This window comes from Cebus imitator, unplaced genomic scaffold (assembly GCF_001604975.1).
Source record: "Cebus imitator isolate Cc_AM_T3 unplaced genomic scaffold, Cebus_imitator-1.0 Scaffold350, whole genome shotgun sequence".
Taxonomy (NCBI): Eukaryota; Metazoa; Chordata; class Mammalia; order Primates; family Cebidae; genus Cebus; species Cebus imitator.
In genome coordinates this window covers 714,052-736,567 of record NW_016107665.1, presented here as the reverse complement: position 1 = coordinate 736,567, position 22,516 = coordinate 714,052, and the positions used below count along the sequence as shown (strand labels likewise).

Here is a 22,516-nt window from a genome sequence, read left to right as displayed (position 1 = left end):
ATCTAATCTTGAAGTTCAGTTAAAGAGATATTCAACATACACATGGCATCATTAATTATTTTACCAAAAATTGGAAATGTCTAACAGAATTGTTTATTATGACACTGCCACATGGTGGCATACTGTGCATCCCTTAAAAATGGTTATGTAGAGTTTTAAATAACGTAGAGACATACTTTTCCACAATGTTGAGTGTAAACAGGGCATACAAAATATTTTAAACATTTTACCATTGCATAGAAAAAAAAAGAATTCAAAGTGGGAAATAAGAAAATAAACCTTTGTGGTGGGATGATTGTTGACTTTTAAAAAACATCTTCACTCTTTATCCATATATGAAAAACTTAGGCACCGTTTTTATAATAATTTAGTAACCATTATTAGGATAATCATAAATTGTGTATGGTAAATGTACAAAGTCAATTGTGAAAGAATTGGCTGTGATTAGAATTAGCTGTCATTCAAATTTTAAGTCCCTTTTTTTTAATTATTATATATCTTGGTATCTTTGAATCTTTCCTTTTTCTCCTCCCAGACTTGCTTATTATGAAATTCGGTATCAATTTTACAAGAGAGATCAGCTTATATGGAGTGTTGTTAGGCATTACAGTGAACAGGTAATACCCTAACATAGTATTTCATAAGGAATATACTTTATCAAATAGCAAAACATTTGCATGTGACTGTATAGTGTGCAGTAATGTTTGTCTAATTTACCTCACTTTGAAATCTCCTTATTTAGTGGTTTTCTTCAATGATTAATTTCTTTTCTTTTTTTTTTTTTTTAGACAGAGTTTCACTCTTGTTACCCAGGCTGGAGTGCAATGGTGCGATCTCGGCTCACCGCAACCTCCGCCTCCTAAGTTCAGGCAATTCTCCTGCCTCAGCCTCCTGAGTAGCTGGGATTACAGGCACGCACCACCATGCCCAGCTAATTTTTTGTATTTTTAGTAGAGACGGGGTTTCACCATGTTGACCAGGATGGTCTCGATCTCTTGACCTCGTGATCCACCCGCCTCGGCCTCCCAAAGTGCTGGGATTACAGGCGTGAGCCACCGCACCCGGCTAATGATTAATTTCTTTATATTTTTTTATTATTTAAGTTCTGGGGCACATGTATAGAATGCTCAGGTTTGTTACATAGGTATACATGTGCCATGGTGGTTTGCTGCATCTATCACCCCATCATCTACATTAGGTATTTCTCCTAATGCTGTCCCTCCCCTAACCAACCTCTGACAAGCCACCCAACCTCTGACAAGCTCCGGTATGTGATGTTCCCCTCCCTGTGTCCATGTGTTCTCATTGTTCAGTTCCCACTTATAAGTGAGAACATGCAGTGTTTGGTTTTCTGTTCTTGTGTTAGTTTGCTGAGAATGATCATTTTCAGCTTCATCCATGCCACTGCAAAGGACATGAGCTCATCCTTTTTTATGGCTTCAAAGTATTCCGTAGTGTATATGCCACATTTCCTTTATCCAGTCTGTCATTGATGGGCATTAATTCCCATTTCTTTAGTTCTACCTCTCTTTATACACCTTTTGAAAATTTTCTTCCTGTTCCTTTTTTTCCTTTGCAATTGTATTTTTACCACTTTGGGAAAGAATAGTGAATTTGTAGTCATTACACTTGATTTCTTTATAGTTCCTAAACATAATCTAGTGAATCTCAAAGAGAATTCGAAGCCTGTTTCCTCCCTCTGCCTCAGTTACTCTGTGGCTCAAGTATGTATATATAGAGACAGTAGTTGCTGCAGTTTCACTTGGGTAAAACTGCTATACCATGGAACTGCAGGGTGACATCTTTCCTTCTACTGCCGGAATATTCCGACTCCTATGACATATACAGACATTATGGTTGTTACATGTTAAAATGAGGATACAGTTTCCCTTATTTTTTGTTTTCATTATTATTTTCCATCTAATTTATTAATCATAGTGATGGTAAGTAGTAGTAAAAACAACTAACAATTACTAAATTATGTATTCATTTAATATGCATAGTCACCCATGGAAGGACAGTGTAACTTCCCTTTTTAAAAAAATTTTCATTTTCATTTTTTATAGAGATGGGGTCTCACTATGTTGCCCAGGCTGGTCATGAACTACTGACCTCAAGTGATCCTTTCATCTCAGCCTCCCAGTGTTGGAATTACAGGCATAAGCTACCACACCCAACCTAACCTTCCATTTTATAGATTAGAAGACAGGCCATTAGATACTAAATGACTTGTACAAGGTCACATGACCGCTGCATGTCAGCCAGTGCCTTAAACCTAGTTCTGTCTAATTTAAAAGCTCTGTGTAAAGTATTAGCATAGTGCCTGGCACATAGTCAAAGATCAATTAGTGGATGTGGTGGCGGTATTCCATACAGCTTTTTTTTAACACAAACTTAATTTTATCAGTAAATCTCTTTTTTTCTTCTTCATTATGATCTGTCTTACAACAGTTGTGAGGACTTACTTTAATTTCTTTTTCAGTTCTTGAAACAGATGTATGTCCTTGTATTGGGGTTAGATGTACTTGGAAACCCATTTGGATTAATTAGAGGTCTGTCTGAAGGAGTTGAAGCTTTATTCTATGAACCCTTCCAGGTATTGACTTCTTACTTATTTTAAGGATAGATATAGAAAAATGGATGTTTTATTTATTAATGACAAATAGTAATTTGCATTGTAATTGTATCTGGGAATTGAATAATGTTCAAATCACAAAAGTATGTCAATTTAATATTTTTATTTAAGGTACATGAGATAACATTGGATGGTTGCTTAGAATTTAATGAACACTGCCCACATTTGCCAGGATTTAATGTAGTTGTAAGAATATTTAGAGTGCTGAGTAGATTAAGATTTTCAAGGCTGTACCACCATGTGGAAAGGACTAATAGGGCACTGAAAGCAAAGTTTATTTCATTTCAAGCTTTTATCTAATCTATTCCCCTCCATTTAAAGGGCCTACCAGCCCAGTGTATGAGGGTTTTAGAAGAATAAAGCAGAGAAAATAAATGGGAGAACAAGACAGCAAAAAATTTGTGGGCTCTTACTCTTATTGCAGCTTGTTTTAGCAACCTCATGAAACTTAGTTCTGGGAGGCCAGCTTCAAATTGTAATTGAAGCCAGTGATTTATACCTATCCAATTTTTGACTTAAAGGGTTTGCTGAGATTGTGTAAGTCGGACGTGTCTTCAAACACAGCAGATTATCCATACTTGGGGTAGAAGGTGTAAATTGATCCATCACAATGTTTATGGATTTTTACAGATAAAAATTCTTCATGCAAACCCTGAACTATTAGATTAAAAGTCTTAAACTTATTTAAATTTTAAACAATAGCTTTTTGTTTTTGGCCAGGGTGCTGTTCAGGGCCCTGAAGAATTTGCAGAGGGGTTAGTTATTGGAGTGAGAAGTCTGTTTGGACACACAGTAGGTATGTATTACATATTTGTGTTTATGTATATATTGTTTATTATACTGTTATGAAATATGAAAAACAAATGCTTTCATTGAATAAAAAGAGGAATCACTTTCTTAGTAATCTCTTTTAAAAGACATGTTTCCTTGTTTTTAAATGGAAAATAAGTTAACAGTGGCCTGTTGGTTTTTTAATATGTCTTTGTAGTGTTGAATCATGTATTTTAAATAATTTTGTTCCTTTTCTTGTTAGATGGGAAAAGTTAATTTCTGCATTTCTTGTATGGCACAGCATTTTATGCTCTTATTAGTTTAAAGCAATTGCATGCTATGTATTGTGATAATGCTGTTTATATAAACAATGTAACTTCTCTGAGACTTAAAAAATTTTTAAATTTTATTTTTAAATGAACTTAATAATTGTACATATATATGGAGTATAGAGGGACATTTTGATACCTGTGTACAATGTGTAGTGATCAAATCAGGTAATTAGTATATTTATTACCTCAAAATTTATTATTTCTTTGTGTTGGGAACATTCAAAACCCTCCCTTCTAGCTATTTGAAAACATACAGTAAGTCGTTTATTATAGTCACTCTACAGTGCTATAGCACACTTGAACTTATTCTCCTATCTGGTTGTAATGTTGTGTCCATTAACCAGTCTCTCCCTATCTTCTTCTCCCCCTACCCATCTCAGCATTTAATAACCACAGTTACTCTTCTCCAATTCTATGAGTTCAACTTCTTTAGCTTTCAGATGTGGATGAGAACATGCAGTTTTTGTCTTTTTGTGCCAGACTTTATTCATTTAACATAATGTCCTCCAGGCTCATCCATGTTGCTGTCAATGACAGGATTTCATTTTTTAAAAATGTCTGAGTAGTACTCCATTGTGTATATATATATCACATTTTCTTTATCCATTCTTCCATTGGTGGACACTTAGATTGATTCTGTGTCTTAGCTATTGTGACCATAGTGATGCAGTAAACATGGGAGTGCAGACATCTCTTTGATAAACTGATTTCCTTTCTTTTGGATATATACCGAGTAGTTGGATTGCTGAATCATAGGTTAATTCTCGTTTTAGTTTTTTCACGAACCTCCATAGTATTTTCCATAATAGCTGTATTAAGTTATATTCCCACTCTCAGTGTATAAGCATTCCCTTTTCTCCACTTCTTTGACAGCATTTGTGATTTTTTGTCTTTTCTGTAGTAGCCATTCTAACTGGGGTGACATACTATCTCACCGTGGTTTTGATGTGCACTTTCCTGATGACTATTGATCTTGAACATTTTTTCATATATTTGTTGGCCATTTGTATGTCTCCTTTTGAGAAATACTCAGATTGTTTGCCAATTTTTAAATCACATTGTTTTCTTGTTGTTAAGTTGTTTGAATTCCATGTATCTTCTAGATATTAATTCCTTGTCTTTGATAGGTGGTGCAGCAGGAGTTGTATCTCGAATCACTGGTTCTGTTGGGAAAGGTTTAGCAGCAATTACAATGGACAAGGAATATCAGCAAAAAAGAAGAGAAGAATTGAGTCGTCAGCCCAAAGATTTTGGAGACAGCCTGGCCAGAGGAGGAAAGGGCTTTTTACGAGTAAGTTCTCTGTTGAATCTTTAAGAAATCTGCAACTTAAAAAAATATATATATGTATTCTAGCTGGTTGTATGAAACTTAGACTGTTCCTTATGAGTCTAGGCCTGTTAGAATAGAAATAATGATAAATTATGGACTTTCCAGTTTCCTTTTGCTCCCCTTCCTCATTGTCACCACCAGATCTATCCCTTGAATTGCCAGATTTTGTAAAACTGTAATGATAACTGGTTAGAACTGGTGAGAAGGTGAGGAAGTGAGAAGTAGAGATACGTGGTACCAATGGAAACTAGAGGAAGAAGGAACTCTACAGGTTATCAACAATTGACTGTTTCCTTAGAAAGGATGTGTGAAAGTTGTTAGTAAACCAGGAACTGCCTTTCATTACTTTTTAAGACTTTTAAATTATATAGATAATATATGAATACTGTTAATTATATAGATGATATATGAATATTCTTCTTATAAATAATTGTAAGAACTTACAAGTTATTATTCTTTTAATAAGTAAATAAAACATTAAAAGTAAAGGTAGATTAATCATCTCTCATCTGTTTCCAGTTTAAGTATGTATCCATCAGTTCTCTTTCCGTGTATTTTTAGAATATACAGGTAGTTTTACTACTATTACTTCACAGTGATTAAGAATGTATTAGTATATTCATGTTTCAATTTTGGAAATAATTTTAGGAAACTGACTGCTGTGTTTGTGATAGTAATTTGTAATGTTGGATACTATAATCACTAAGGCACTTTATTTGCCAGGTTATTAGGTATCCTTGGGAGGTCCCTTTATTTTCAGTTTTCTATACGTCCACTAAGTTACAGAGTAATCTCATTAAAATCTATAATTAGATCATAAATATTATTTGGCTCGACTCACTCATTTTGCTGATGTGGAAACTGAGACTTACAGATTTCCTCAACTGCCCATGGTTACATAGCTGATTGGTATCATAGCCAGATTTAAAATCCTTTTATCTGCTTTACTCCTGTTTCTTTTATAACCTTTTACTCCTACTAGGTGATTTCATTAAAATTTGCTGTGATATAATATTTGAAAAATCATAGTGCTAACATATATGTGTATGTTGTTCACATTATCAAGTCTTCAATTTTTTGTTGTCGTTGTTGTTATTTCCAGTATGTCTGTAGAGACCTCTAGTGGTTGGTTTAAAATTAAACGCCTTCCATTCAGTCTAGACTATATGTTTGATTTGTCTTTCAGGGAGTTGTTGGTGGAGTGACGGGAATAATAACAAAACCTGTGGAAGGTAAGTTGAGAATATCACCTTCCTTTACAAAATCTGAAGATTTAATGCATGGTAAACATAATATATGTTACTGATGCTAGATACTTGATTGAGAAAATTACTGACTGAATTTTATATTCATAGCCGTAAGTTGCTCAATGAACATATTTTCCTCAGAAAGCAGAGAGGTTAAGTAGGAGATTATGCTTCAGACTTTGAATGTTATTTTTAGCAGGACCAGAGATAAACTAGATTTGTTTGGGCCCTCAGTAGCAATTGACTCAATTTTGCTGCTGTTGTTTTTATCCCATTAAAAAAGCACATTGCTTCTTCCATGCAATCCCTATCAAAATCCCAGTTGGTTTTCTTTGCAGAAATTGACAAGCCAAGTCCAAAATTTAAATGGCGGTTCCAGGGATCTAAAATAGCCAAAACAGTCTTGAGAAAGAAGAACAAAGTTGGAGGACTTCTACTTCCCAAATCCAAAACTTACTGTAAAGCTACAGTAACTAAGACAGTGTAGTACTGGCAAAAGTATAGACATGTAAAACAGTGGGATACAATTGAAAATTCAGAAACAGATCCTTACTTATGATTATCTTCGACAAGAATGTCAAGATAATTCAATAGGAAAGAACTGTCTTTAACAGATTTGCTGGGACAACTTCATATCCACGAGCAAAAGAACGAAATTGGACCCCTACCTGTATCATATATAAAAATGAGTTCACAATAGATTAAATACCTAAATGTAAGAGCAAAACTATTAAACTCAGAAGAAAATATAGGAGTAAATCTTCATGACTTTGGATTAAGCAAAACCTTGCTAGAAAAGATACATAAATTGGACTTCATCGAAATTTAAAATTTTTGTGCTTCAAAGGATAACCATGAAGAAAGGGAGAAGACAGTCCACAGAATGGAAGAAAATGTTTGCAAATCATATATGTGATAAAAGACTTATCTAGAACATATAAAGAACTATTATAAATCAAGAAAAAGACAAATAACATAATTTTAAACAAGCAAAAGATATGAATAGACATTTCTCCAAAGAATATATACACATGGCCAATAGACACATAAAAGGATGCTAAACATTATTAGTCAGTAGGGAAATGCAAGTCAAAACTATGATGAGGTGCCATTTCATACCTACTGGGATGGCTAGTATCAAATGTTAGGAGGATGTGGAGAAGTTGGAGCCCTCATATACCAGTAGTGGGACTATAAAATAATGCAGTTATTTTGGAGGAAAACTGTCAGTGCTTCAAAAAGTTAAACACAGAGTCACCATGTGTCCCAGCAATTCTACTCCTAGGTTTACACCCAGAAGAATTGAAAGCAGGTGTTCAAACAAAAACTGTGCACAAATGTTCGTAGCACCGTTATTCAAGATAACTGAAAGATGGAAACAACCCGAATGTCCATCACCTGATGCATGAATAGACAAAAGGTGATACTTCTATACCTTGCAATAGTATTCAGCCATGAAAAGGAATCAGGTACTGGTACATGTTACAAAATGGATAAACCTTGAAAACGTGATGCTCGGTGAAAATAAACAGTTGCAGTATACCACATATTACGTAATTCCATTTGTCTGAAATGTCCAGAATAGGCAAATCCATAGGGATAGAAAGTATCTCTAGGTGGCTACCTAGTCTGGAGTTGGGGAGGGGCAGGGAGAAATGGAGGTACACTGGGTAGAATTTGTGGGGGAGAGACTGGGGGAAATCAGGAATGACTGTAACGGATAGGGGGTTTCTTTTTAAAATGTTTAACATTTCCTAAAATGGATTGTGATGATAGTTGTGCAAGTCTGAACATACTAAAGGCCACTTTATCCTAGAATTTAATTTGTACATTTTAAATGGTAAATTTTATGGGATATGAACTACATATTTCAATAAAGTTGTTATATATTTTTTAAAAGTATACTTCTTGAAAAATCTGATGGTCAGCATTAAAAAAGAGAATGTTTTTGGTCCCTTCTTACACCTGCAAGTTACCGGTACTGATGTGACTCCTAGATCAGTAGTTCCCAAACTTGAGCGTGTGTCAACACCACCTGGAGTGCTTATTAACGCCCTGAGATTCTGATTCAGTAGGTCTAGGGTGGGGCCCAAGAATGTGTGTTTCTAACACACTTTGAGAATCACTATTTTATCACATTAGGATTACATTTAACTTCTTTAGAAAGCTAAATTTTTGTAACTTCCTGGTTAAAACAGTTCAGTATCTGGCCCCAGTTTTGGTTGAATTCAAACTTGCTCATTGTAAAATATCTTTATTCATTTATTGTCATTGGACATTGAATTTCTGAAGGTGCCAAAAAGGAAGGAGCTGCTGGATTCTTTAAAGGAATTGGAAAAGGGCTTGTGGGTGCTGTGGCTCGTCCAACTGGTGGAATCATAGATATGGCCAGTAGTACCTTCCAAGGCATTCAGAGGTAATTGAGTGTACTATGTGCAAGGTATGTCTCTGTGTGCTAATTATTACAAGGAACACATAAATAGATTAGATAATTTGCCTGCTCTTAAGGATCTTAAAGTCTAATTGAAAGCTGTGATGTTTGTTTCTTTAAAACATACAGTGCCACCAGAAAGGAATAAGAAAAGACATATTTTCTGAATTTCTCTTTTATTCAACAAATGTTTATCACCTACCGTGTGCCAAGCACTGTACTAGACACCAAGGATACAGAGAGTAGATGAGCTAGGCCCTGGCTTTATTACTTTGATATTTCTTTTTATTTTAGAAAAGCTTGGGGGACTTGGAGTCATTTTAATATTTTTGCATTATTTGGGGAAAGTTATTTAAAATTACTGATTTTTAATGAAATATTTATGTATTTAATCAACACACACGTTACTTTGAAAGACTGTCGTGTATTTTCTTAGACTTACTCTGATGCCTTATTCAGGGCAGCAGAATCAACTGAGGAAGTATCTAGTCTTCGTCCCCCTCGCCTGATCCATGAAGATGGTATCATTCGTCCATATGACAGACAGGAATCTGAGGGGTCTGATTTACTTGAGGTAAATTCTGTTCTTCATGGTCATGAGTGTAATGGAATTTTAATGATTTCTCGGTCCAGGATTTCATGGGTGGTTCTTAAAGTTCCTGATTCATGAACTTCTTTAAGTATTATACATAGTTTGTAGAATAGAATTTGATTATTTGTTTTTCATTTGAGCATGTGTTAAATTGAAATTATAGGTTTTTTTTTTTTTACACAGGAGTAAAGCTTTTTTTTTTTTTTTTTTCCCCCAGAAGCGATAATGTTAAGTTATAGGCTATATCACTATTTCTGTGATAACTTGTTTAATTAACGTTGTTAATTTTGGTTTCCTGCTTTGTACCAGATTACTGGAACTTCATTGCTTCCATTTCTCCCAAACAAATTAATTTATTTGCACTACTTTGTCAATCTAGATTTATTCCAGTAAATATAACTTGGGGGGGAAGGAATAAAATATTATGTATAATTATGATCTTGCTAAATCTTAAAGAAAATTTAAGAGCTTTTAGGCTTTTAGTTTTAACTATTGTGTTTTGATAATATATATATTGCTGTTTTCCCATGACAGGCTTCCCCCCAAAAGAGATTTATTAATATTTTTCTACCTTGACTTTAAAATAAAATGCCTCTTAATTGTTCTTCCTTTGGTTTTTATTGTATATGTTTACATTTTATCTATATTTCTGCATGCTTCTAACTTTATTTTCTTTGTTTTTCTGCCTACACAGCAAGAACTGGAAATACAGGAATAAATGTTTCCTAAACTACTACTTGATTTCATCCTTAAAAATCAAAACAAACTGTGGTATTGATTGACTGTGTGTGAATTCCATTGTCAATTTTAATGAAATTTTCTTTAAAACTCTCAACTCCATCTGAACTTTCATAGTAGTGGCTTAACTACAAATAAAAACTTGTGGTAATACAGTCCAGAAATAAGAGATTAGCACAAAATATTAAAGGATGCAGAGAATCAACTCTCTTCTCTGTTTAATAGATTGACTTTAATAGACTTTATTGAGCTCAGAAGCAGATAACTGTTAGTATCATTTCAAAAATTTTATCTTTTTGTATGGTGTTCACGTGCATTTCAGGTAAAATTGAAAAACAGGACTATTTTATGTCCAATTTAGTGAATGTGTTCTTTATGTTTCTGAGTCCTGATGATGGAATTACATAGCTTTCTGTTTCATGAATGACTAAATTTACTGAAGTTAGAGGACTGTTTACTGGAGCATCTGCTTTAATAATTGAAGTGTCAGTTGCTCTGATCCTGCCCTTAGACCTCAAATAATAGTTGGCCCATGAATTTTGAGAATATGTTTTCTCATCCCTCTTTTTCCTATTTAACCCCTTGGTACTGTTGCTAATAAATGATAGTCATTTTGTAATTGTGTTATATACATTTTCGGCCTTTAGCATTTCTGCTTTCCAGAAATTGAATCTCCTTGTTGGTTACGCTTATTTCATAATTACTAGTTTTAATTAATGTAGATAGAAGTTGAACACGTAATTAGTCAAATTGCTGTGTAGCCCTTGAATATATAGAGGTCTTTATTTTTAAAAACCAACCTTTTGCATTTAAATCCTTAGAGAAGATTTATCTTAATGAGAGAAAAATAATTATAAATCATTATTTTTGAAATTAGTACCCTGTTAGTTCTCAACATAAATTATGTTTCAATTTCTTTTTTTGTAATAAATGATGGAAATGTTTAACAGTATCTTATCTAGCAACTTTTATGCTTCTCCTCAAAAATGAAGCCACAGTAAAGATGTAGATTTAATATGTTGTATATTTGAAGAGAATGAGACTATTAACATATAACTGTTCAGTTGGATTATGTATTTTAAGGATTGCAGTTATCAAAATAATAAGTTGAAGTTTATGTTTAAAATAAGCACTTTAAAGAAGATAGACTGACATTCAAAAACCAGCCTGTGCTGAATATACAAAGGAAATGACATCTGTCCTTAAAGGATCAAGTATAACAAAACATGTAAATGTTAATGGTAGCTGACAAACCTTTCTTGTGCCTAGGAAGTTGAGCGATGGCAAAAATGTCACCGCATGCAGTATTCTAGGAGAGTCAACCACAAGTAACCACAAGTAACAATGATTCAAGATGCTATCTTGAATCATTTCTAGTAGTTTCCCTCCTGAGATTCTAAAATAAAAGTAACGATTTTTAATTTTACTGGATATATTGCTATTTTAATGAGACTTACTTTTGAGAACTTCTGTAACTTAAGATTTTTTCTTAAATGTTGAATTTTTGTTTAGCTTTTTATATTATTAATCTTTTCCTTGTGATATCTTTTTATAACGCTATGTCAGAAAGCACAACACTTCAAGAAACTTTTAATTATTTTATTTAAACATATAATCATTTTGTCTGATTCATTAGTTTTAAGGTATCAGACAGCTTTTAAAGCTTTGATGCATTATTATAATTACTGGAAGAAATAGAATGATTATACACTAATGAGAGAACTTGATAGGTTTTGCCATGGATGTCAAGTGTGGGCATGGAAAATGGAGATATTTAGGCTATTTCATTCTTTGCCTGTCTTGCTGTCATCAGTTGGGTAAAAATATTTATTGATTATTGATTATTTTGACTGTACTGGATATACAAAAGAAGCCTTCTGTCCTTGAGGGACCAAGTATAATAAAACATGGAAATATTAAAGAGTGTTAGAGTATAAAATTATATCTTTTTAGCCCTTTGTAATATGGGCAAATTATAAATATTTTATTTGGGGATCTTTTGATACTCATTTTCTTTTTTCTCCTGAGTAGTGCTCTGTATTCTTTAATACTCAGCTTTGAGAGTTACTAAATCATATATTATGTTTTCCTGAGATGTACTATTCTACTTATCCTCTAGTCTTCATATTTATATATGTATATACATATATACACATAAACACATATATACATACATTATGTATATATAGTCATTTAATACTCTTTTTCGTTCACATGCTTATTACGATCATACAACATTTAAAGCAACATTCCTTGCCTTTTCATTTTAGTTATATTTTTCCATGTTCTTAGAAGTGATTCATTAACATTTTTAATTCTTGTATATATGACTACACATATGTTATATGTATGCATATATAGTCATTTAATACTAATTTTTGTTCACATACTTACTATGATCATGCACCATTTAAAGCAACATTCCTTTTTCATTTTCGTTGTATTTTTCCATGTTCTTAGAAATGCTTCACTAACATTTTTAATTCTTGAATATATGACTATATATGCATTGTATGTATATATAGTCATTTAATATTCATTTTGGTTCACATACTTATGATCATACAACATTTAAAGCAACATTCCTTGCTTTTTCGTTTTAGTTATATTTTTCCATGTTCTTAGAAGTGCTTCATTAGCATTTTTAATTCTTGTATTGCCATCTATTTAGGTAACGTTACATTGTGCTTTTAACTCTTAATTCATGACATTAAATTTGTTTATCATTTTACTAACAGTAATAATGCTGTAATAAGCATCATTATACATTTTGCTTTTTTACATCTTGTTTGCTTTTTGATATTTCCTTAGAATTTATTTGAAAAAATTGAATTACGGGGTAAAGGGCTTTTGCAAAGTATTGTTAAATTCCTCAAGTTGCATTTTTGGGAAGGATACATGAATATTTTATCAACTAATTTGGTCTTCTGCTGCCATTAGTGACTGAATATCTTAATCTGAATCCCAGAGTGTAATGGGTTTTTAGTAGTGCTGAAAACAAGGTTTTCTAAAGTGTATTATGGTGATAAATTATATTGTAAAAGCTCTCAATGGTTTGAAGCACAATAGCCTGATAACTAATGCACACAAGATAGAAAATGGGTAGTATTTCTTATGCTTGCATTTCAAATATAAATATTTTAACATTTAAATTTCAAGCTGAAGATAAATGCATTAACTTATTAAATTCATTTCCCATTTTCTCATTGAAGAAATTAAGGCATAAATGTTAAAAGACTTTAGCTAATTTGCACAAGTGAATTGTGAAGCAAGTGACTATTACTATGAAACTGCACTCTTCTCTGAGACTCATTCTGAAGATTAGATCCCAGTTCTTTTTGGATTCCTCTTCCTTATTCATGGCTTTTTTGCAATTGTCAAGGAATGACTAGGTACCAAGCAACTTTAAAAAATGTATACTTAAGCACTGAAATAATATCAAGTGTGGTTTCTCTGCTTGTGGTTATATTGGTTGTGTTATCCTTTTAACAATGTTGGTGTTACATTCTTGGTCATAGAGTGTCAAGGTCTTATTTATTCAGTATATTTATGTTCTGTATTTTCATATATATTATCTGTTTTCAACTGTGTGTTATATATAATGTCAGTAATATTTTATTAGCATCCATTATTAAAAAAACTCTTGTTTTTAATATTTGACTAATTCAAGTCACAATACTTTTGAGATAGCTGAAAAGGAACATAAATGTGTTTTAATGTGCTACTACTTATATTTGAATTACTTTATGCTTACATTTGTCTTTAGAAATAAATCATGTCAGCTATTTTGAAATCTTAGAAATTCTTTGTTCATACTAATATTGTCATATTTTCTTTACAATAAGAAATATAATTTGATACATAAATATACTTCTCAATGCATGCTTAATCTATAAGATCAAATGTTCAAAGCATTAAACATTAATTATCTTGGAATTTTATTATGTGTATAATTAATTATATATTCCTACCTCTATTTAAAGCAGTGGTTCTTAATCTTTGAGAGAGATCACAGACTCCCTTCTGTGACTGAAAAAAAAAAACTGATAAAAAATATGAACTGTGCTCTGAAAAAAGTTGTAGAACCACATTTTCAAAAAATTTTCCATTTTATGTTTGGTGCATTAGAGATCCACCCAAAGTCCTACCATGGACTCCTATTTGAGAGCCCCTGTAATGTTAATGTAGTTATTTTATATTAGCATATGTTTATATGTTTCTTAATTAAAATGTGATGATTGCTGGCAGATATTTTAATATTTCTAAGTTACTACAGAACAAAATGTATTTTACCAGAAGACCACTTGGTAAGCATTTAATACATATTTTTCTCTTAAGGCAACAGTGGAAGTTAACTTACAAACATGCTGTGAATATTTTTCTAGCTTCATGTACCAATATATAGAATTCTGCTGTTATTTCTAATAAATGTTTTCCTGACAGTATAATAATTAGCTAATATGCAGTATTGTAAATACTGCTTACATGCATATACTTCTCAAATCTAGAGCCTGGTTTCCTTTTCAGAATCATATCAAAAAGTTGGAAGGAGAGATTTACCGATACCACTGTGCTGTTCCTGGAAGCAAGAAGACAATCTTTATGGTTACAAATAGGTATTGACTTGAAGTGACATTTTTTCAAATACTACTTAGTTGCATAGGTCACAAGAATTTTGAAGGCTAAACTGGCAGAGGATTTGGAGAATTGTACTTAAAATTCTCCAAAGTGAATGGCAAAATGTTCATTTTCATAGAATCACAACAATACAGATCTAAATATGTCCTCTGAGATTTTCTGTTCCAACCTTCTCATTTTAAAGATGCTAAAGCTGTGATATCTTTGTAGCTTAGGGACTTATCCAAGTTACACAGTGTAGCTTAGGGAGTTATTCACATTACACAACTGCTGAGAGAATCCAGAATAGGCTTTATACCTATAATAGTGATACCCTTATTCATGAATTGCAAGACCAGTTATGGAGGATTAATTCATGAATCACTTTTACTAAGTTTTATTTTGAGTGATTAGCATGCCCCTTTTAAAGAATGGCATTACTTCTTTCTGTTTATCTCAGCTTTTACTAAGCATTTGGAAGTGGTAGATAATTTTTCCAAATACAGGAACTTGGACTAAACTACCAAGCTTATTTTCCTGAGATTTATCCTAGATAATAAACTTATCCCAAAGTGAGAATTATAGATTAATAATTTTCAGAACTTTCTTAGTGATGAGTTTTATAAGATTAAGACAAAGTTCTTAGAGTAGGCAAAATCTGCATTAGATTCCTCATGACTGCGTTTAAATTTATTTGGATGGGAAGAAGAAAAGGAAAGCTGAATGACAGGATAAGAGAGGTTAACCAGTCATGTAAGAATCCTCACGTAAGGGAGGATTCTTCAGTCATCTGATTTGCGCATTAGTTAAGAGGTAAAAATATTCACAAAACAATCTAAAAAGCAGATTTTACGACTTTGACAAGTAATCACTTATTTTTTATGTCCATAATTTCATATTGTCTCCTATAGATTAAGCCAAAACAATGTTTGTCTTAGATATTCCCTGATTTCTTACTGTTACATATTTGTAACCCGATCCTTTTTCTATTATTTTATTGGAATACATTTTTAAAAGTGGGATTACTAATTTAAAAGTTACGAAGACTTTTGAGGTCTTTTCTGTGTATTGCCAAGTCATTTTTCAGAAAGGTTGAATCAGTTTTTTAGAGACCACTCAACAATACACGAAAGCCTTCTTTCTCCTGTGTTTTGCTAAGACTAGGTTTTATCATTTAAACTTATATCTTTTGCTGGCTTGATGGGTAGAAAATAATTTTTTGTTTTAATTAGTGTTTCTTTGATTACTGTTGAGCATGAACCTTTTAATATATCATCATCCATTTATATTTGCTACTTCTTGAATTACTTGTTCATATTCTTTGCTCATTTTTCATTGGTATGTTAGCCTTCTTACTGAACTTAAAGAACATTTTGGAAATTAATGATATTAACCCTGTTTATCAAATGTATTATTGACATGTTAATAATTACATTAAGTTTCTCAGTATATAGCACTTTTTATTTTGAAATTCACCGAAAACTTAGTCCCCCAACTTTTTTTCTTATGAGGTTTTAAAAACAAAATGCAAGCTCTCATGACCTAAATTTCTTAGGCTATAGCTTTACTAGTTGGTACTAACTCTGCTATAGTTTATTTTAGTAATCCTTATTGAGAAATTGATTATTGAGCAGACTTTTAAAAAAAAGCATCAACATGTGACAAATACAGGGACACAGAGATGAAAGTTACATCTCTGTCCCTTCCCTGTTTTAAAGGCTGGGGGCTACAAATTATTAATGATGTCACAGTATGATAGTGCTAAGAAAAGCAAAGAAAAGCCAAGGCAGTCCTCCCGCCTTGGCCTCCCGAAGTGCTGGGACTATAGGCATGAGCCATCGCACCCAGCTGTCTCTTATTTTTTTTGTTTGATACCACTCACAGCTTCTTACACAGAGGCATATGCACATAGTACACACATGAATCATCTCTCTTTTGTTCTACCCTATGGAAGGCTTGTAAACAGGGAGTAATATGATGAGGCTTGTAGTTTTAAAAGATCCTTTGTGGTTAGCTGCAATACTGGAAGAGAATCAGTTCAGAGGCAAGGAGACCAGTTAGAGACTGTGTACATTTTCTATTGACAGAGACTGAAGACATAGGAAGAACTCTTGATACAGTAAGATGGGGACCACAGTGTCATGGGAAAAGTATCAAGAAGGCTTTTATAGATGAGGGAGCTTGAGCTGAGTCTTGAGTGTATAGCTTTTACATAGGTAAACAAGAGGCAGGGGGAGGCATACAGCAGTATGGCAGTTTGACCAGTAAGATCAGCGTGGAATGGCTGGATGGTAAGATGTTAGTGTTGGGAGATGAGTCATAGGTAGTAGCTCATAAGATTTTAAAGGTTTAGATTTTATTATTAATGTGATAGAGAATCACTGTTTTTTGCTTAAGGTATAGTCTGTTACTGTATTTTTTTGAAACAGGGTCTCACTTTCATTTTCCAGTCTGTAGTGCAGAGGCTTGATCATGGTTCACTTCATTCTCCAGTTTGCTGGGCTCAGGTGATTCTCCCACTCCAGCCTCTCATGTAGTTGGTACCACAGGCAGGCCGCAGCTAATTTTTTGTATTTTTAGTAGAGATGGAGTCTCGCTGTGTTGCCCAGGCTAGTCTTGAACTCCTGGGCTCAAGCAATCCTCCTGCCTTGGCCACCCAAAGTGCTGGGATTACAGGCATGAGCCATCACACCTGGACATCTGGTTTTTTTTTTGTTTTGTTTTTGTTTTGATGTCTCTTGTAGCTGCTCACACAGAGGCATAGTACACACATGAATAACCTCTCTTCTTTTCTACCCCATGGAAATCTTGTAAACAGAGAATAATACAATGAGCCTTGTAGTTTTAAAAGATCTTTGCCAGTTTGGATGCTATACTGGAAGAGAATCAGTCCAGAGGCAAGGAGACCAGTTAAAGATTGTATAAGTTTTCTATTGCGGCACAACAAATTACCACAAAATCCACTTCAAAGCTCATTTGCTGTTGTTGACAGAATTCTAAGATCCCTGTATTGTTGACCTCTGTCAGCCAGTGGGCTGCTCTCAGCTCCTAGAAACCACCTTTATTCCAGGCCAGCAAGGGTGCTTTGAATCTCTAAATTCTTCGTATCTTACCCAGATTTAGAGTCCATGAACTTAGGTCAGGCCCACCTGCATATACTATTTTTGCTTAAAGTCCCCTGTGCCTTATAACAAAACCTAATCTTGGAAATGACATCCATCATATTAAAAGTCTAGGGGACTATGCTGAGATATATAGTAGGGTTTGGGAATCTTGGGGGCGGTCTTAGAATTCTGTCCACCATAAAGACTGTGGCAGCTATCATGATAGGAAGTGGGAGGGTCTGAAGAATGAGGATTCAACTTACGAGATGAGGCCTGGTGACTGAGTGGATATAGATGAGAAGGGAATACATGATAGGGAGAGAGGTAGATAGATACCTAGATAGATAGATAGGTAGGTAGGTAGGTAGATAGATAGATAGGGAGGGAGGGAGGGAGGGAGAGGTAGATAAATACCTAGATAGACAAGATAGGTAGGTATGTAGGTAGGTAGGTAGGTAGATAGATAGATAGATAGATAGATAGATAGATAGATAGATAGATAGATAGATAGTTTGGATAAAAATCCGGAGTTGAGATCTTTCTGAGACCATTCTGAGAGAGTGTGTGAGTAGAAGATCACCAAGATTTGAATCCTGGTAAATATGGTGCAAGAGGAAGAGAGTAAAGGAGACATTTTAGGTGGTAGGAGAGCAGTGTTATTACTGGGATGGTAAAGAGACGAATTGAAAGATATTTGAAGTAGTGAATTGTGTTTGGCACAAGCATTTGTCACAGCCATTTTATCTCTTAGCTCTGTCAGCTTATTATCAATTGGGGCCAGGAGTGTGGGCAGTGGAGACTGTTTGGAAATGAATGTTGCTGTTGGAGACTGTCACAGTGATTAGAGGATGCTACTGCCACTTACTAGGCTGGGGTTAGAGATGTTGAACTTTGCCCAGTGCACAACACAATCCCAAACAAGTCCAAAATTTAATAACACTTCTGCTGAGAAATACAGTGCCAGGGGTCTATTTCAGTTCCCCACACTGCATTGGTCACCATGTTCATTCATGTCTACCTTCTAAACATGTGGAATCTAGCCCTTTCTTCCCCCTTCTCAGGCCACTGCCATACTTGAGGCTTTCATTGTCTCCTGACTGGACTATTGCGGTAACTTCCTACCTTGAATATCTATTGCCAGTCTCTTTGCCACCTCCCTCTGTTACTAACAGAACCATGACTCTAAAATAATAAACATTATGCCATCTCTTTTTCATTAAAAGGGAAACAACATTATCATGTTATTTCCTGTTTTATTAAAAGCAAAAATTTTTTAAAAGAAAAAGAAGAAAGCCCCCCAAGGTCTGGTGCTAAGCTCATTTTCTTACTACTTCACCATGGTATCTATCCAGTACTCCAGCCACAGACCTCCACATTCCTCAAATAAGTGTTTCCTTTTTTGTATCCCTTTATATGTCGGTGTGTTCCTCTTTATGTCTGGAGTGTCATTTCCTTACTTACATAGAGAATTCCTTCCTTTCAAGAATCAACTCCTATGTCACCTGCTTTACCAATACAGTCTTGTTCCTCTCTCTCTCTCTTGCTTGCTCCAAAAGACTCAATCTGCACACTCTTATAGCACTTGTCTAATTGTGCTGTAGCATTTATTTACATGTTTATTTCTCCTCTAGCCAATGAGCACCTGTCAAGCAGAGACTATCTTCTTTGTTTCTCTGGCACCCTAAATATTTGTTGAATTAATAGTTCTCTTCTTTTGTAATTTTGCTTTTTGTAATAGAAGCTTAATTTCAAGTATAGGTGTATCAGTAATCAAAATGAATCACACACTGAGAAATCAATGTGGATGCCCTTTAAGGGTTCTTTTATTTTTGTATTGCTATTGAATATACTCTGTGATAAAGTATATTAGCATTAAAGTGTTCAAATCTGATCTTTATTAGTAGGCCTAAAGTGAATCTTTGCTGACATTTAAGGTTTATGACATTTCCTGCACATTCATTCTTGACTGGAAGGCATAAATGGCTGACAGTAAAGAGCAATTAATAATTTTCCAAGTAAAACATTTTCAGGGGCTTCTGCCTTTACTGCTCCCCTGATGAAAGTACAGCCTGTTTCTTATGTGTTTCAAAGATGATTTCCCTATCAGCTTTTTGGTCGGTTAACCAAAAAAAAAAAAAAAAAAAAAAAGTTACATTTTTCTGAATTCTGTAAGATTGACAGAAGGGGAATTTTTGAAAGTCTACTTTGTTACTTTACTGAGCAAGTGCTACCTCTGCCATCCAGCAGAGTGAATTATTGGTGAGAATAAATTGTCTTCATCATGACCTGTAAGTTTTTGTTTTCTTTTGCAAAATAGGCGAGTGTTGTGTATAAAGGAAGTTGAAATCCTGGGCCTTGTGTCTGTAGACTGGCAGTGTCCATTTGAAGATTTTGTATTTCCTCCTAGTGTCAGTGAAAATATGCTAAAAATTTCAGTTAAGGTAAGAAAACATGTCACACCTTTAGAGCTAAGAATTCATTGCTTTCAGACTGTTTTACAGTTAACTGCACCAAATGTTTGAAGAATTAGTGTCATTACTACTATATGCTGAGACGTAAAGAAAGATATAATCAATTTATTTGTAACTGTAATTTATTTTCTGGCAGTCTTGATTGCATAGAGTGAAGTATCAGTTTACCCACCCAGATAATTAAGATTCTGATATGCTGATATTTTCTTTTTGGTAGAAATAAGCATTAGTAAATAGAGTTGTTTTTTTTTTAATTTCATATGGATACCCATGATACTATTATCTTAGACATTTCTGGAAAGATTCCTCTTTTTTAGGTTTTAAGAAGATTATTAAGTGATTTGATAAAAATAAATGTATCCAAAATTCTCATGTTATATAATATTTGACATTTATGGAATGCCAATACAATTTAAGTATGTAATAATACTTTTTTTGTCTTTTGTGCCATCATTTTATAAGGAAGCACTTTTAATTACATAGTAATTTGTAAAAGTGATTATCTTTTGCGTAGTTTACAGACTCAAGTACTTAACTTTCTTTGAAATATGTTTGCTACATTATATATATTATAATTTTCATGCCTTTAAAAACTGTAAATTGTTATTCTAAACACGGTAATTTCTCTAGTGTATTTGTTTTCTCTAAACAATAATGTCGTTTCTATTAGCAAAACTATCTGAAAAATGTTTACTGTGAAATTCAGTAGCTAGAAAAACATTTACTGTGAAATTTAATAGCTAGAGATGTGAGTACTGTTACCCTTTAATTTATGTTTACTTATCTTTTCGTGGAAATTTACAAATAAAAGGAAACACCATGTTACCCTAGCATTACCACATTGTAGAATGTCAAAACTTAAGGAGTGGCTTGGTGTATGAAATACAGTTTTCAAACCGGGAAGACTATGTCACTGTGCATATATTTTACAGTTTCCTCAGTTATCACTTTTCTTTCATATCAATGGTGAGAATTGACTCAATGTATTTTACATTATACAAAAATTTTATCAGCCAAAGAAATGAAGGAAGGGTTTTTTTGATTTGTCAGATGTGATGTGTTACCAAGTGGTGTTTCTGTAGGCTATTTATCATAGCCTGCAGAAAGCCATTATTTTATACAGATAGATGTATGCTCATCCAGTTTTATAAATTCTAACAACTCACATATGGAAATACTGTCTTTGTACCAAGATGATTTATTTCATGTCTTACTTGAATGTGTGTATTTGGTTGGTCTATTTGTTATAAAATAGAGTTCACATTTAAGTATACAATTAAAAGTTGTGATTTTTTTTTTCTTCCTCAGAATAATTTCCTTTCTGTCATTGTTTCTTTTGAAACAGGAACAGGGTCTCTTCCACAAAAAAGACAGTGCCAGTCAAGGCTGTGTTCGAAAAGTTTACCTGAAGGACACCGCCACAGCGGAGGTGAACAAGAGTACCCCTCTTTTTTTTTTTTTTTTTTTAGCTGAAATACTTTTTTAAAAGCCTGTTATAATGAAAACCATTATTTCTCCCCAAGGCCTCCCAATTAGAACTTTGGATGGATATATAAACTTAAAATGATAAGCTGTGGATCAGTCAGGTGCAAGAGTCTTATTTTTATTTGACACCTGTGGACTGTATCCTTGGTCCTTAGCTATTAGACCTGTTTGGAGAGCTTCAGCTCTTGCTTTCTTAGCTTTCCCTTCAACCAAATGAGCCTATACTTGTCTTTACAATTCATAATAAGTATTTTACTTTACAGAGAGCATATAATGCCATTGAGGATGCACAGTCAACGAGACAGCAGCAAAAACTGGTGAAGCAGTCATCAGTGAGACTTCTCAAACCCCAAATGCCATCTTAATCACAGATCCCAGGGGCTCCAACAGGGAGAAAAAACACTCACTGGTCTGGTTTATAAATCTGCTTTATCTTGCTAAAGACAATTTTCAAGCCATCTTTTAGTTTTATTTTTCTATAATAACTAATATTGGGTTTTCTACTTTTTTCCCCTTTTAGTTTTTACTCTAACTTTGTGACCATGTATGTGATAACAGTCCACTTGAGCACTGTCGCCCAAATGGGCCAGACCCTTGAAGAAACATTGCTTCAAACTTAGAATGAAATTTTCATTAATATTAAAATTGTGATGCAAAGGTCAATAGGCTTATATTTAATTTAAGCCTTACTGAAGAATAGGAAAGGAGTTTAGAATGACTAGTGTTCTTTGAAAGGTTTTTTTTGTTTTGTTTTTTTTTTTTT

At 33.6% G+C, this 22,516-nt stretch overlaps 1 protein-coding gene across 4 annotated transcripts in view; it reads left to right on the top strand.

Annotated features, from left to right (window-relative positions):
- The window catches only part of VPS13C (vacuolar protein sorting 13 homolog C), a 198,977-nt gene that overhangs the window by 174,848 nt on the left and 1,613 nt on the right, over positions 1-22,516 (top strand). For 2 of the 4 annotated variants that reach the window (XM_017506167.2, XM_017506165.2), the window contains 11 exons: positions 536-617; positions 2,483-2,596; positions 3,356-3,431; positions 4,866-5,029; positions 6,255-6,300; positions 8,608-8,731; positions 9,206-9,320; positions 14,604-14,692; positions 20,115-20,238; positions 21,614-21,697; positions 22,017-22,516. The exon at positions 22,017-22,516 is cut by the window's right edge and continues 1,613 nt beyond it. In XM_017506167.2, the coding sequence (XP_017361656.1) occupies positions 536-617; positions 2,483-2,596; positions 3,356-3,431; positions 4,866-5,029; positions 6,255-6,300; positions 8,608-8,731; positions 9,206-9,320; positions 14,604-14,692; positions 20,115-20,238; positions 21,614-21,697; positions 22,017-22,118 (1,120 nt within the window). In that variant the 3' untranslated portion in view covers positions 22,119-22,516. Of the gene's footprint in view, positions 1-535; positions 618-2,482; positions 2,597-3,355; positions 3,432-4,865; positions 5,030-6,254; positions 6,301-8,607; positions 8,732-9,205; positions 9,321-10,032; positions 11,508-14,603; positions 14,693-20,114; positions 20,239-21,613; positions 21,698-22,016 lie in introns of those variants that run through there. The other 2 variants (XM_017506169.2, XM_017506168.2) reach the window with 1 other exon arrangement.